Source organism: Wyeomyia smithii, chromosome 2 (assembly GCF_029784165.1).
Source record: "Wyeomyia smithii strain HCP4-BCI-WySm-NY-G18 chromosome 2, ASM2978416v1, whole genome shotgun sequence".
NCBI classification, from domain to species: domain Eukaryota; kingdom Metazoa; phylum Arthropoda; class Insecta; order Diptera; family Culicidae; genus Wyeomyia; species Wyeomyia smithii.
The window spans coordinates 81,665,358-81,681,452 of record NC_073695.1 but is presented as its reverse complement, the minus strand read 5'-3'; the positions used below and the strand labels follow the sequence as shown (position 1 = coordinate 81,681,452).

General features: G+C 39.7%; 1 protein-coding gene across 26 annotated transcripts in view; it reads left to right on the top strand.

Moving 5' to 3' along the window:
• The window catches only part of LOC129725401 (glutamate-gated chloride channel), a 289,723-nt gene that overhangs the window by 154,599 nt on the left and 119,029 nt on the right, over positions 1–16,095 (top strand). For 16 of the 26 annotated variants that reach the window (XR_008728084.1, XM_055681189.1, XM_055681208.1 and 13 more), the window contains 4 exons: positions 2,581–3,663; positions 3,859–3,873; positions 7,778–7,866; positions 8,577–8,663. Coding sequence is in view for 25 of the 26 variants with exons in the window: in XM_055681189.1 (XP_055537164.1) it covers positions 2,591–3,663; positions 3,859–3,873; positions 7,778–7,866; positions 8,577–8,663 (1,264 nt within the window). In the remaining variant the exon portion in view is untranslated. The remainder of the gene's footprint in view (positions 1–2,580; positions 3,664–3,858; positions 3,874–7,777; positions 7,867–8,576; positions 8,664–16,095) is intronic. The other 10 variants (XM_055681214.1, XM_055681212.1, XM_055681211.1 and 7 more) reach the window with 3 other exon arrangements.

The window sequence follows — 16,095 nt, the reverse complement described above, 5'->3', positions numbered from 1 at the left end:
ATTTATTCTAAATATTTCTAAACTTCTTTTTGCCCCTCTTCTGGAAAGGTATAGCAATCACTGGCAAAACCGAAGGTATAAAAACGGGTATAAAAAGGGCCGAATGGCATATATCACTCGATTCAGTTCGACGCGCGCGTGTGTGTGTGTGTATGTATGCGTGTCTCAGTCGATTTTCTCAGTCGTTTTTCTCAGAAATGACTGGATCGATTTTCACAAAATTATTTTCAAAGGTCTAGTTGTTCATAGAACCCTAATAAATTTTATTGTAATCGGATTTTTAGTTTGTATGTTATTTATCAATATATAAAAATCAAAACACTTCATTATCTCAGAAACTACACACCCGATTTTAATAAAATTGGTTTCAAATGAACGGATTACCTAAAAACCCTTGACTTTTGAATTTTATAGAGATTGGACATGCGGTTCAAAAGTTATGGAAAGAAACGTGTTCTGGAGACTGTTTAATCTCGCTCATGTTTCTCAGAGATGGCTGGACCGATTTTCATAAAATCATAAAGTGTCATATGGAAAGTCTAGTTGTCCCATAAGACGCTATTGATTTTTTTTGCGATTGGACTTTTACTTTGCCTGTCATGCTTAAAAATGTGAAATTCAGCTATGAAAAGAAACATATTCCGAAGACTTCTTGAGCTCACTCACTTTTCTCAGAGATCGCTGAACTGATTTCCACAAAATTAGTGTCAAATGAACGGTCTAGCTGCCTCGTAACACTCTATTGAATTTTACTGTAATCGGACTGTAACTTCGTCTGTAATATATCAATATGTGGAAATCTCGAACCTTCATCATCTCAGAAACCACACAATCGATTTGAACATTATTGATATCAGATGAACGGGTTAGTTAAGGGTTAACTGATGAAATATTATGATTGAACACGTGGTTCAAAAGTTGCGAAAAGATAGTCATATTTGAAATAGAAAAAATTTTACTATAAATAATCGAATCTTAAATGATATTTAATCGGATGATATATAATCGAGTCTATATATAATCGAGTCCGACCAATATATGAGTGTACAGTGACGTTTCGATTATACCACGATCAAATAAAAGTTTCGCGTTATATATTTGAAACATATTTATTTCATGTTTATTGCTAAACACATGCTCATATGTGCTTGAATGTTATATTTTAAATGTTCAGTATAGTTTCACTGTTAGCTACCAAAAATTTGTTATTAAGAGTGAAAAATAAATCCATAAATATTAAGGATTTGTAGTTGAAATTGAAATCATTGAATTTCAATTTTCAACGAACGAGCTGAGCATGAAAGAGACTTTAAGCTCCAATCAGTTGACAGTGATAGCATTTGTGTGATTAACACACGCTGTGTTACTTCAGCGATGTTTATGCGGTTGAGAATGTAGATGCTTATATAGTTCATCGACTTCATGCAATGAATTGGCTCAAATAAAATTATTTCGATATTAAATCAGATATCTCATCTCTTTCAATGACCGGACTTTTATTGAAAATTGACACCGCTGACACCGAAGGTCGTTCAACTTGAGACAGTGAAAATGAGGTTTTCGTCATTTACGTTTGCAGTATCGAAAATTTGCAGCCTTGCCGTACTAGCATGTAGCGTACCACATGATGTTTTTGTAAAGTAAAAAGCCCATGGCATAAGCATAAGTCTACATTCGAGCGCTGTACACGTTTGCTAAATTGAGAGTTTTTTCTGAGAAAAAAACCTTCATTGTTCATTACTGTACAAACAGTATCAAAACCAGCGAATCATGAAGTGATAATGACCAACTGAAAAAAAAACAACATAATTATTCCGACGGCAGCTTCTATCCAAAGCTGACAAACGTACATCGTCCGACATAAACGTATCGTTTAGACGTACGCTGCACGTTTGCGATTATTGTGTGCCCATCCCGGAATCAGGCCAAAGGGTAACAAGCGCATGAGATCCGTACAGCTGTCTCAGCGTTACTATTCCTCATTTGTAGCCTGCTGTAGTGGAATCGCAGGACGTCGGTTCCATTTCCCGTTTAACCATGTACTCGGTGCACAGGTAATGAAGAACCATGCCCAGAGTCAATTCGCCGTTTGTGGCTTACCACCGGGACTGAAATACATGATGTTTGCAAAACCGGTAATGAATTCCACCATGAGAGGTTTTTCTATTATCGGAGGATAGAGAAAGTCATAGCTGTGTCATTTCCTTTAACGGGAGCTTTTTAGGTTTAAGAGGGAATGAAGATTTCCTTTCGGAAGAATGAACGAACAGCTTGATTAATTTTGAATTTACTTTTGTTAATTGAATTTTTGTTATTTTATAGTTAACTGTTAGTGCAACATAACAATATATCAAATTTTTAAATATCTACTTTCTTGTCGAACCAGAATATTTGCTGTTACTGCAGTAGAAGCAAAGCAAACTCTTTTAATATAAGTGAAAATAAACATAAAAATATCAAAATCTTCTGCTGTGCCTGGTCATCACAAAAACGATAACAATATCGAACCGATAATCTCATAACTCCTTCCAAGAAAGCTTTCACTAAGTTAGTGGTACTTTTATTTGTTCTTTCTTCCAGATGTCATAATATGGGGTACCCGTGCGAAAAAACGCATCATCGCACGTCACCAGCGGAGCAAAATTGGATCGAAACGATAACCTGCCAACAACATTCGCCGGCACCAGCAGTGCAGGGTCCCGCCAGTGCTGCAAATTTGCACTCCACCAACGGCTACCGGAAGCACCGCAAACTTCACAGGAAAAGTTCCTGTCAAAGCAAATCCACCCAGCCCGGACAGAACGTCGCCGGTTGTCGTTCGAAATTTGCAGCATCCACGGTCACCAGCTTCCATTACCCCTTCAACCTTTTCCATCCATTCCATTCGTCCTCACTTCAGTATCCATCGATCATTCTAGATAAACTATCGCAATTCATAACGAAGCATGTAGCGGCCAAAAGTGGTTCTATCAGAAACACCGCAACATTGCACGCCTCCCATCCGGCTCCGAAAGATCAGCCGCTACCACTTACTTCACCCGAATGTCAGCATTCCCACAACACCGGATGCAGCCTTTTTGCTGCCAAGTCTGCCCCAGCTAGTGAACCAGATCCTCAACCTCAACCTGAACAGCAATCGCCACTGTGCTCTACCGTATGTCGTGAAAGAAGTGCGCTTGAACCGGGAGCTTTCGCTCTATCAACGTCAACAACAGCACCATCATCAGTGTCATCATTAGACCCTTCGAATGCACCAGTTGCTTTCTCTGGCAGCAGCGGAGGCACAACCGGCTGCACTCAGCTGCAATCTCGCTCATCAACGCCGTCGCCGTCGAAATTAGCATCATCATTATTTCCGCAACCCATCGCTCCGTCATCTCCGTTTACTCCTGCGGCTTCACCCATATCACACCTAACTGCAACTTCGATTTCAATATCAACGACCACGACCAAGACTGGGGCGAGTATGACAACAGGGACTATTGGAGCGACAACGACTACAACCACGACGTCGACGACCACGACGACGACGACGACGACTAAACCTAGTAATAGCCATTATCTTGTAAGACATTCACTTTGTTTATATGCCGCATCTAGCGTCATACTAGCGTTATGTTATCTAACAATACCAACAGTTGCCTCAGACGCACCACATACTATGTAAGTATAGAAGCATCGGCTACCCACTATCGTTATCCGTTATGCATTATAATCTGTTTAGTACTATCAAATGGTTGCTTTTACACGCTTGTCTATGCTTTCCTACCGTTGCACACTGGAAAAAAACGAACCCAAATTTCCACTAAATTAATGCCGGTATAAGGTACATTTTTCTCCTTAAACCAATGCTCTCAGGCGACAAAAAGCACGGTAATTAAAAGTTAATAAAAGATAAGTAGCTGCTAGAAAAACAATGCGATGCACACATTTTTTCCACCTACAAATATGGAATGGTAGATGATAAAGTTAGTAATATTGATCAGTTTGCCGTGCCTGCTTTGTTGCATGTCCGAGGTCAATTAAGGGTTGACCCATGTCTGCCATGTTGATGAATGGACTTTACGTAGTCCAGTTTACCACTGCCTGCCCTGACTCATCAAGGCTAGAAAAATGAGGATGGATAATAATAAACATATAGTTGATATATTTACAATCGTGGAAACCAGAAGAGCACACCTGTATACAGATGACACAGCATAGGAAAGCAGAGAAATTTTACTTATTTTTTGATACATTCAACGGAATTCAATTAGAGATCATGACAAACCTTTTGAATAGCGTTCGATTTGTTTTCTTACAGAATTACAGACGAAATTTAAATTGAAAAACAAATTAATAACGAAGTCTAGTCTAATACATTTAAAAGTTTAGTTTATTTTAGTTTTTTTAATGCTGTCTTAATGTTTCGAATGGGGATTATTTTTTTCACTTTTATTTTATTATTATCAATCTTCATTTTTGTTCTAATAATTATATTAAACCCTTCAACATTTAACAACTTTCGATGTACAATGAGAGTTTATGTACTTGTGTTCTAATTTATTTACTAATTATCTATCCAATCTATTATATCAAAGAAATAGCTGAAAAATAACTAAATAACTAAACTTAGAGAAAAATGAATCTCAAAGTAAACTACACCAGTCCTGAAAAGTGATAAAACTGTGCAACAATATATTTTCACAATACGTCTGCTCTAGTTTAAAATTCATTTCAGGGCACTTGAAGCCCAATCGCCGAGCGCCGATCCACTCTACACCCTTCCAGATTTGATTGAAACTTTGCTGATATGATGGCACATATAGTTGCAATTTTTCATACATAGAAATTTTTCCAGAAAGTGGATTAGAATATCGATCATTTCATAGTTTCGAAAATCTCAACTCGAAACCCGCGAAGTTGAATTATTAAAATTTGTACTTATTTTGTATAGGTATGTTTTCGATAAGAGGTTTTCAGATCATTCTGACCCAAGGTTTACTCCAGAAAATGGCGTATATCCCAAGTAACACGCGTCGTTATACGAAAGTTGACGTTACCTATTCCATGACATCTCTATCTCCAGAAAAGCGCAAAAATTGAAGGCTGCTATAGAACAAGTACCGATACTATCTGAAGTATTACGTAACTGCATGAAAGCAAGCCAACTGGATAGTATGAAGAGGCAATTTACATCTCGAGTACTTATCTACGGCAATGCGCAAATCTGTTGCTATGACAACTGCTAAACAGCGCATGCGCAAGTGTGTTGTTATGCGCAGTGCAACTAGATCGACAATCGTTTTTATCAGTGGCAGTTTTAATTGGTTATAAATTGATGATAAAATTTTTCGTTTGAATATTAAAATTGTTTTCGTATAGTTTCAACCAGTGCTGATAAAAGTCATTTTCCCCAGCAAAATTCTTCGAAAATTACAGCCAGTCATTTTCAATTTTCACTTCCAATGATCGCAGCACTCTTTCAGATACACTAGATTTTCGTTCTAGTAACGTACTGTTATACTCAGATGAAATAGATCGCGCGCATCGTTCACGGTTACGGAATAAAATTTGACGACAAATCCAACCAAATGATCTTCACCTCAAAGCGAAAAAGAAAAACAAACAGTCCACTCAACAAAATGAACCTCACCGGAAACACTTTTTCACTGACACTGACCGATGCCTTGACAATCTTCGTTAACTGATAAACTGATTTTGTTGTCTTGCTTCCATCGCATGAAATATAATGAGGTGTTTTGACAGTTAACTTCCATGCGAGAAGCGGGAAGGGAGAACTCTGAAAGGATTGTTAAAAAATAACGTTTATGGATGCTTTTTTTCACTTTCACTCAAGAGTGTCAACAAACATCAACCCTGGTTTCAACGTTATCCGGGCATAAAATCTAACAAAACTAGAAAGCGTTGTTAGATATATGATAACAAAAGTCGGAGTGATATTGGTTACACTGCAAGCGTTTTGTTTGATGGCGCATTCTGACCCACTTCGTATAAATATAGAAATCGTTCAAACAATTCAAATATTAATTTGATCAACTAATTTTACGTTGGCTGCTGAATACCACGATATTTGTCCTAAGAAAAAGCCCTATACAGGTACGCAGCGTTGTTATTAGATGGTGTGATGTCTTACGCAAAGACGTAGTGAGGATATTGTTGAACTCATGTCATTGAAAACATCTCCAAAACCATCAAAAACGAGCTCGTTTTCGAAATGCGCTTGCAGTTCACTTATATGACTACTTTGATTGTAACTTATTTTCTAACATGTTTTGTGTGTTACTTGGGATGTTTTAGTAAGAAAAATCTATAAATTTGTACCTCACAAGCTCTCTACTAATACGTTGCCTTCGAACGAGTTGATTCTTCTACTTGTAAAGTACATGCACTGAAATGAGTTTACTTCTTCTTTTCAGTGAATAATGATTGTAAAGTAAATTCGCCAAAATATAGCTTCTTTTTATATTTTCATTTTACCTATGGGTCATTTCATACGAAGTGATTTTGCACAAAGTTGGGAGAATTATTCGTCTACTGTCACTTTGGAAAAATCCCAAATTTGGTGTCGATAGAAGTACCCCCCGCTCTGTGGGACCCGCCTGTTTCACCTCATTTTTTTTTGTTCAAATTCTTTTTTTTCTTTTTCTTACAATTCATAGACGTAAGATGTCCGAAAAATACTGATAGATGATTTTTGAATAAAATAAACCAAGGAATCCAGAAGAAATATAATCTTTGACCGGAAGTGTTGCCAGATAAATTAATTTTGTATTTGAAAACTTAATTTACATTTTTCGGCAAATGCAGCCATTTTTATTTAAAATTTGAAATTCTCAAAAAAAAAATCTAAAGTAAAAACAATTGTCCATTGTACATTTTATGCCAGCTTTTTGAGTTTCACTATAGTAATTTTTTACCTTGGTGTTTGCTGTTCAAATTTAAATACAACGGTGATTTGGACCTAGGTTGAGGCATGAACTCCTCTCGAAAATACACATAGTTAAACATTCAAGATGCTGGGGAATGTCTTCAAAGAACATATTTATGATACAGTATTCATTTGATGAATTGCAACTGTTGAACCCACCTAAAAACATTTCATCTGCAAGGCGTTACTCTGGTGGATTCCAGAATGCGATGAGAGGTGTAATCGCGTAATTTACTCATGTAATATAATAATCATTCCCACTTATTCTTCACAAGTATATTTTGAAGACATTTCAATATTTCCATTGTTTCATAAACAACAAATTAACTAATTTACTCATGATACTCTTGTATAACGCATGAAGTTAATGGCTTCGAGATTTGACTACTTACTGCAAATGAAAAACGGTTGCAAAAATCTGAAAAAAATATTCATAACACTAACTTTATTCTACATAATAATATTTTAGCACAATACGTGTTAAAGGGTTTGCGCGCCCTAAAAATGATGAAACGGCATAAAATCCACACAGCATTTTTTTACCCTCAAAACTAACAGCTTCGTTACGGAATAGCCTTCCAGTACACACTGCTGCGTTGTTGTATGCTTTTCACGGCTCATTACGTGGCATTATTTCTGTCTATTCAAAGCGACACTAGAAAGCACATTCAAGCCGAACAAAGCAACGGAAAACAAAACACCCGAACTAATTCCCGCTATTTTTCTCGCCTGATTTCTGCCTGACCAACGATGATGACGGCAATGGCGCCAATTTTCCGTGCCGTGCACTGCTGATGGTGCTGACTATGCGTGTCCGGACCCCATTCGCTTCCTACGTGAGAACAGATTCGCCGAAGGAAAGTCAGACAAAGAAATTCTAGATCATCTATTGAAAGGATCGCGTTATGATAAAAGGTTGCTGCCACCAGTTGATGGTAAGTGTCACTTGCTCTTGGGACGTGTTTCTAGTCTCTGTATAAATGTTTTTTTTTTTTTTTTTTTTTGATAAATTTAACACGGCACAATACAGTTCAATGTTTCTGATAGCAATTCATCTGTTGTATTAGCTTCACTGTACATATACATCAAGCTGAATAGATTCTATTTCCTCTCATTTTTATTTAAAAACGTTTTCATCTTGCTCATGCTTCATGCTTTGCCGATCTTTTTGAATCGATTCTCTCTACCTAGTTCAAGTTACTTCAATGTCACTTATAATCAAGCATCTAACTGAAGCTTGATATGTTATTCATTTAAAATTTCTATAAAGCTCAAAAAGTAACATAGTTGTTCCAATTTTTATTTGCAACTCTCTTTATGAAACATTACTAAATAGTATCCAATGCTTATCGATTTGATTACACCACATTGCTCACTGCATGTAGTCACATTTACTAGTTCAGCTATAATTTACTTCTTCAAATCACCGACCTCAGAAGACAACGATTCCAGGGTTCTTTCTATTCTAAATATTTAACGTATAAATCTGCCAATAGATTTCGATGTAAAGAAATTGCCATAAGTTACGACCGGCATGACATGGTGGCTCGATAAATATTCACTTCAAAAAACCAAAACAAAAACTAACATTAGCTCAGAATCAAACAACACACTGCAAACTCGTTTTCATGTTTCCTCTTTGCAGATGCGGATTTCTGCTGCGGCATGCAATCGCCGGAAATGGCGAAACATATGCCCGATATGCGCGTTCCAGGACGTCCTCAGAATCGCGGTCCGTTCGCTATACTTGTTTCTTTCTCTGCTATTCTATATTCAGTCGAGTTGTCTTGCAAACGTAAACGTGTCCTTCTCTACTATCGGCCTTCTACTATCCTTCTCGCCACTGCACTCTAATTTTGGTCAAATATATATACACACACAAGCTGTTTGTTGACTGTTTTCTGTCGCATTGAACCGTTTTTCGTTTACTATTTATCTACTAGCCTTTGATGTAACTTATATAAACTATAACTCTTAGAATTTTGGTAAAGATATGTACAGTATTTGTATACCTAGTGTATTGGTGTCCATAATATAAATTGTTTCGAAGCAAACTTATTATTGATTCATATAATGTCTAGCTTTTAGTCCAATTTTATCATATTTGTATTCTACTGCTTGCTATATCGTTTGGCGTTTGTATATGTTTGGCTTAAATATATATTATTCTAGACCATAAATTCAAAAACAAATAATTGTAACGCTGTTCGCAATATCTTGGTTCTGTATCAAAATAGACGACTTCTACAATAGTGAACATTTCTATTCTATGCGGATCACCCATGCTACTAGCAATAATCATGCCACATTCAACGTTTCATTGATTAAACCTTACACCAAAACTATTTCAAAAGAGGAGTTTTAGGATATCTAACGTACTTTGCTCTGAATAAAACAAAACAAAATCTCGATAAAAGCTGAAAAATAAAAAAAAAATTTGGGCTGAATGAATATTTAAATTAATTTCTTTAATTTTCCAACAAATGTCCTAATATGGACATTTTTCCTAGGGCCAGGTAATCTCAAGTTATGACCTTTTAAAGTACTAAGTCTTCAACCCTTCACAAAGAGATTAATCGAAGCTTTGGACGGATCAATACGATTCTTCTACTGTGAAACGGAGCTGGAATTACTAATTTCAGTCGATAAACTGCTTCCAAAACCTTCGAACTGTAGGTAGTATTACCAGCAGAAGACCTATAAGGGGATCAGTTATGTTAAAATTTTCGAAAATCCAGACCACAATATCTGGAAATCTAGCTGAATCTTAGACGAAAAAACCCAATTGTTGGCGTTTTTTTTTTCTTCATCTATAGTTTATTTGACACGGCACAAATACAATTCAATGTTTAACGGCGCCAATTATATCTGGTAGCTTACTTTCTAAAGTATCTTAATAACTAAAAGCAAATTTTTTATCCTCGCTGCCGACTATGAGCTGAAACTAAATCTAACTAAAAGCTAGAATATTTTGCATTAAAAGCACAGGTTTGCTGTTTGATGGTTTTCATTGCCATAGGTGAGCAGCATATTAAATTTGTTCCGCTGCTGGGCCAAGATATTACGGACTGGCATATTGGGTTGTTTCCATCGGGCCTTGAGAGTATCGTGCGGGTCTGATTGCTGTTTCCGGATCCGGGGTCTTAACGTGTTCTTGTCGTTTGGTTGGATGTAGGCGGAAGGGGATAGGACTAAACTGGGGCGTGGATGGATTTCAGGAAAACGTATATAAGGGACATGTAGGATAGGTCACGGCTCGCCAAGACATCACGAACAGGAACAGCTGGCTGCCTACCTTCGGCCTGCAGGGAAGCTATTAATCTAGACCTGGCGTCACGGTGTACAGGGCATGACCAAACAACGTGCTCTATGTCGTGATAACCTTCACCACAGGCACAGATACCACTCGCCCCGAGCCCAACACGACGGAGATGCGCGTCAAATCTATAGTGATTGGACATAAGCCGGGACATCACGCAAATGAAATCCCGACCTACATCCAACCCCTTGAACCACGGGTTCCTTGGGGATTATGGAATGTAACCACCTTCCCAGTTCCCCCTTGGTCCAAGAATTTTGCCAACTGATGATCGTATTCTGACGTACAAATGCGAAAAATTCATTCAAGGCAATTGGTCTTTCATAAGTATCACCGTTTGTTGCGCCCACCTTAGCCAAAAAGTCCACTTTCTCATTACCCAGTATCGAGCAGTGAGAAGGGACCCACGCTAAGGTAATCTGAGTAGATTTTTCGGATAAAGCACTCAGATGTTCCCGTATTTTCCCCAGGAAATACGGAGAGTGCTTAACATCTTTCATCGATCGGAGAGCCTCAATGGAACTGAGACTGTCCGTAAAGATGAAATAATGGTCGGTGGGCATTTTTCGATAATCCCTAGGGTGTACTGAATTGCAGCCAATTCTGCGACGTAAACAGAAGCAGGATTATCAAGCTTATGGGAGACGGTTAAATTGTTATTGAAAATACCGAAGCCAGTGGACCCATCAAGAAGTGATCCGTCAGTGTAGAACATATTGTCGCAGTTGATGTTTCGATATTTATTGGAAAAAATTTTAGGGATCTGCTGCACGCGTAAATGATCCGGGATTCCACGAGTTTCTTCTATCATGGATGTATCGAAAAACACAGTAGAATCAGAAGTATTTGATAAGTCGACACGATTTGGAATATTCGAAGAAGGGTTAATATTATGGGACATGTGATGGAAATACAATGTCATAAAACGGGTTTGAGAATTAAGTTCGATTAACCTTTCAAAATTTTCAATCACGGGACGGTTCAACACCTCACATTTGATTAGAATACAAGAAGACAGGCTCCAGAAGCGGTTTTTCAATGGTAGTACTCCAGCTAAGATCTCCAAACTCATCGTATGGATCGATTGCATGCAACCCAAGGCGATACGCAAACAACGATATTGTATTCGCTCCAGTTTGATCAAATGTGTGTTTGCTGCGGAGCGGAAGCAGAAACACCCGTACTCAATGACAGACAGTATCGTTGTTTGGTAAAGCCTTATAAGGTCTCCTGGGTGGGCACTCCACCATTGTCCGGTTATTGTACGAAGAAAATTCACTCTTTGTTGACATTTTTTCATCAGATACCTCACGTGACAACCCCAGGTGCCTTTAGAGTCGAACCAGACACCAAGACATTTGTGTACCAAAACCTGAGAAATCATTTTACCCATTAATTGTGTTTGAAGCTGAGCAGGTTCATGCTTCCTAGAAAAAACTACTATCTCAGTCTTCTCCGGAGAGAATTCGATACCTTGCTGTAAAGCCCAAGCAGACAAATTGTCCAAGGTATCTTGCAATGGTCCTTGCAAATCGGCAGCTTTGGCTCCTGTAACAGAGATTACTCTGTCGTCTGCAAGTTGTCTTATCGTGCATGAATTTGCCAGACATTCGTCGATGTCATTTACATAAAAGTTGTAAAGAAGGGGGCTTAAACATGAGCCCTGGGGAAGAACCATGTAGCTAATGCGAAAAGTTGCCAATCGGACAACAAATTGTGCAAAAAATTGTTCAAAATTGGAGAAAATCCTTGTCGGTGAAGTTAACCCGAAAGAATGTCAATAGAAACGGAATCAAAAGCCCCCTTAATGTCCAAGAACGCAGACGCCATTTGTTCTTTGCGAGCATACGCCAGCTGAATATCTGTTGAAAGCAACGCAAGACAATCATTCGTCCCTTTGGCACGGCGGAAGCCAAATTGAGTATCTGATAGTAGACCATTTGATTCGACCCAATGGTCTAAACGACGGAGTATCATTTTTTCCATCAATTTCCGGATACAGGATAGCATTGCAATCGGCCTATAAAAGTTGTGATCAGAAGCTGGTTTCCCTGGTTTTTGGATGGCGATCACCTTCACTTGCCTCCAATCCTGCGGTACAATGTTTTGCTCCAGGAACTTATTAAACAAGTTCAACAAGCGCCTCTTGGCATTGCCGGGTAGATTCTTCAACAAGTTGAATTTGATTTTATCTAACCCAGGCGCGTTATTGTTACAGGACAGAAGGGCAACTGAAAATTCTGCCATCGTAAAAGGTGATTCTATCGCGTCGTGGCCCGGAGACGCATCGCGAACAATGTTTTGCTCAGGAACAGAGTCCGGACATACTTTCCTGGCAAAATCAAATATCCGCCGACTTGAAGACTCCTCGCTTTCGTTGACCGTTACGCGATTCCGCATTCTTCGGGCTGTGTTCCAAAGAGTGCTCATCGATGTCTCCCTCGACGTCTCGTTCACGAACCGACGCCAATATCCTCGTTTCTTTGCTTGGTATTAAGCTCCGAATACCGTATATAGTCGTTGGGTATACCTCCCTTCTGGAAGGCCAAAAACGCGTCGGATCTTTGCGTGTAGACATCGGAGCACTCTTTGTCCCACCACGGAGTTGGAGGCCGCTCTTTGATCGTTACGCCGGGATATTTCTTCCTTTGGGCTTGCAACGCGGCGTTGAAGATTAAGCCCGCGAGGAGGTTGTATTCTTCAAGTGGTGGGTGATGTTGAATCGACTCGACCGCTTTTGAAATCATTTCCTCGTATAACTTCCAATCGACATTCCGTGTGAGGTCATACGGAATGTCAATTGGTCGCATGCGAGTTGACCCGTTTGTAATTGAAATAAGAATAGGCAGATGGTCGCTACCGTGAGGATCGAGGATTACCTTCCATGTGCAATCCAACCGTAGCGACGTCGAACATAAGGATAGATCCAGAGCGCTTGGGTGCGCTGGAGGTTTCGGGATACGTGTCATTTCACCGTTGTTTAAAATAGTCATGTCGAAGTCATCGCAAAGGTTATAGATTAAAGAGGAGCGGTTATCATTGTAAGGGGAACCCCAAGCCACACCATGAGAGCTGAAGTCTCCCAAAATCAAACGTGGCGAGGGAAGAAGTTCTATTAAATCAAAGAGCAGCCGTTGCCCAACCTGTGCTCTGGGAGGAATATATATTGAGGCAATACAAAGCTCTTTACCTTGTATTGTCATTTGACATGCGACAACTTCGATGCCTGGAATCGAGGGGAGGTTAATACGATAGAAAGAAAAGCACTTTTTAATCCCTAAAAGTACTCCTCCATATGGGGTGTCTCGATCAAGGCGAATAATATTAAAATCATGGAAGTTGAGATCAATATTTGAAGTAAGCCAAGTTTCACAAAGGGAAAATGCATCGCATTTGTTTTTATTTATCAAAACTTTAAACAAATCAATTTTTGGTAAAATACTTCTACAATTCCACTGTAAGACAGAGATAGAATCCTTCATATACGCAGTTGAATTAGGAGTGGCCATTGGGCAGTCAACTGCTTCAAAAATGATCTAACTGTTGGGAGGAATGCTGTGAGAAAAATTTTAATTGGATCGGGTACATTGAAATTTTCAAAAATCCAGGCCACAATGTCAGAAAATTTCACTAATCCAGAGTTTGTTTCATCAACTGGATGTGCAAAAGGAACAACTGGGGTTTTAGATGTTCCTGGCAGTGCTGGGAACTCCTTCTGGGACTTTAAATTTGCAAGCCCAGGAGGAGTTTGCTTCCGTTTTTCCGCAGCACTTGGTTTGGTTTGTTCGTACTTTTCATTACACTTTGGGAAATCTTAGGACCTTTACGGGGAAGTTTAGGAGAAGAAACATTTTTCCTCTTCCTAGACTCCCCAGGATTGGCATAAGATGTTCCCGCTGATGAATCGTCAGAATCGGTTTCATCAGAGGACAACAGATCAAAGGGGTTCGATGTTATGGTAGAAGTGGTCACGGTCTTCTTCAGCATCTCAGCATAAGAACGCTTTGAACGCTCCTTAAGTGACCGCTTGATTTTATCTCTGCGCTGCATGTACACCGAGCATGTGGAGAGCTCATGCTTGTTTTCCCCACAGTGATTACATTTTTCAGCATTAACACTGCAAGAATCTTCCGCATGAGTCTCCCCACACTTGCTACATCGTGCCTTATTGCAGCAGTAGGCGGCTGTGTGGCCTAACTGCTTGCAATTGTTGCAATTCATAACACGGGGTACATACAATCGCACAGGCAGACGAACCCGGTCGATCGAGACGTGGCTAGGGAGTGCAGATCCGGCAAACGTAACGCGAAACGAGTCTGACGGAGTGTAAACTTTTTTACCGCCGACGAGAGACATGGACCGCAATTGCTTACAATCCAAAATCTTCGCCTGTTTCTGTATTTTTGAAGCAACCGGTTGCGCTTTTTAGGATACACTCGACAGACAGACTCGAATCGGTTATGACACCGTCGATCTCCACGTCTCGTGCGGGTATGTAAACGCGATACTCGCGTGTGAAGAGCTCAGAGCAAGCGATAGCATTGGCCTGTGCCAGATCACTGACCACGACACGGAGCTTGTTAGGTCGGACCTTGGAAATTTCGGTCACGGCCTTGTACCCCTTCGTCAGGTCTTTAGAAATTTGCAGTATGTTTAATCGCTTTGAATTCACTCCTGCCTTTGGACGAAAATAAACAGTATAGCTGCCCTGTTGAGATCCGTCCGGGTAAAGCCTGGAGCGAGGGGGGACTGGAGAATGAACAGGGGAGGGGGTAACAGAAGGGTCAGGGTCAAGGGGGTTCGGAGATGGTGGCACGGGAGGCGAGGGATCTATATCCATCGCGCTAAATGTAGCGCACTAGCGCACTAGCGCCGACAAGAACACGTACCTATTTACTTCTTCCTTCCAGCAGTGGTTGTCCGATCGTTCGAAGCTGCACCCAAAGCAGCCAGCAGCACCAGTACAGCAGCACCAATACAGCCACCAGCAGTGAGCCGGATGTGAGATCACTCAGCACAGCGACACGACTCGACTGTCAAATGATGGCCTTGAATTAGAAAGATCTATTCACTGTGCACAGATCAAAACTGCAGCTGGTATTTTGCACCAATACAGCCAAAGTTGCGAGCCGGGTACAGAACGTAGCAACACAACTCACAATCTAGTTGGCCTTTAGCGCGAATAATACACTCTTTTGTTTGGCTATTCGTACACATGGACCGGATTGTAATAGAACGACCACTTTGCACGTCCGTTTCTGTCGAGTGTTCGACGCGGAATGAATTGTTGGCGTTTTGATGTTATTGCAAGTACAGGAATCTTTCAACGGGAATTTAGCTTAGCCAATCCCAAAGGAGTTTGCTTCGGCGTTACAACAAATTTTCATTTTTATTTATAGTATCTAACTTTTCAGATGGAAATCATCTTTGTTCTTTCCTAGAAAGTTTGAGAACTAGGGTTTTTTTTCCTAGACTTGCCTGATTCTGCAGAAGAAAGTTCCCCACCTGAATCGTCAGAATTAGATTTACAAGCAACAATCATGTTTGCTTGTTTGAGGTTAGCTTATTCGGGCGGACCTGGGTTGTCTTGGTCACGTCAGCAAGCAATTTGAGCATATTCCTTGAAATTTGCATTGTATTCAATACTTTTGCTTTGGGCCGAAAGAACACAACCCACGATCCCGTCAGTTCTTCCAGGTACAGTTCCACACGATGAATCTTGGGGCGCTCCTTTAGTGATTCTTGGAGCCTCGCATTCGGGAGGATCAGACAGAAAAATCATCTATTTTCCTCCTCTGGAATAACCCATAATTGCAGTTAAAGTTTTAAATTATAATTAAATTAT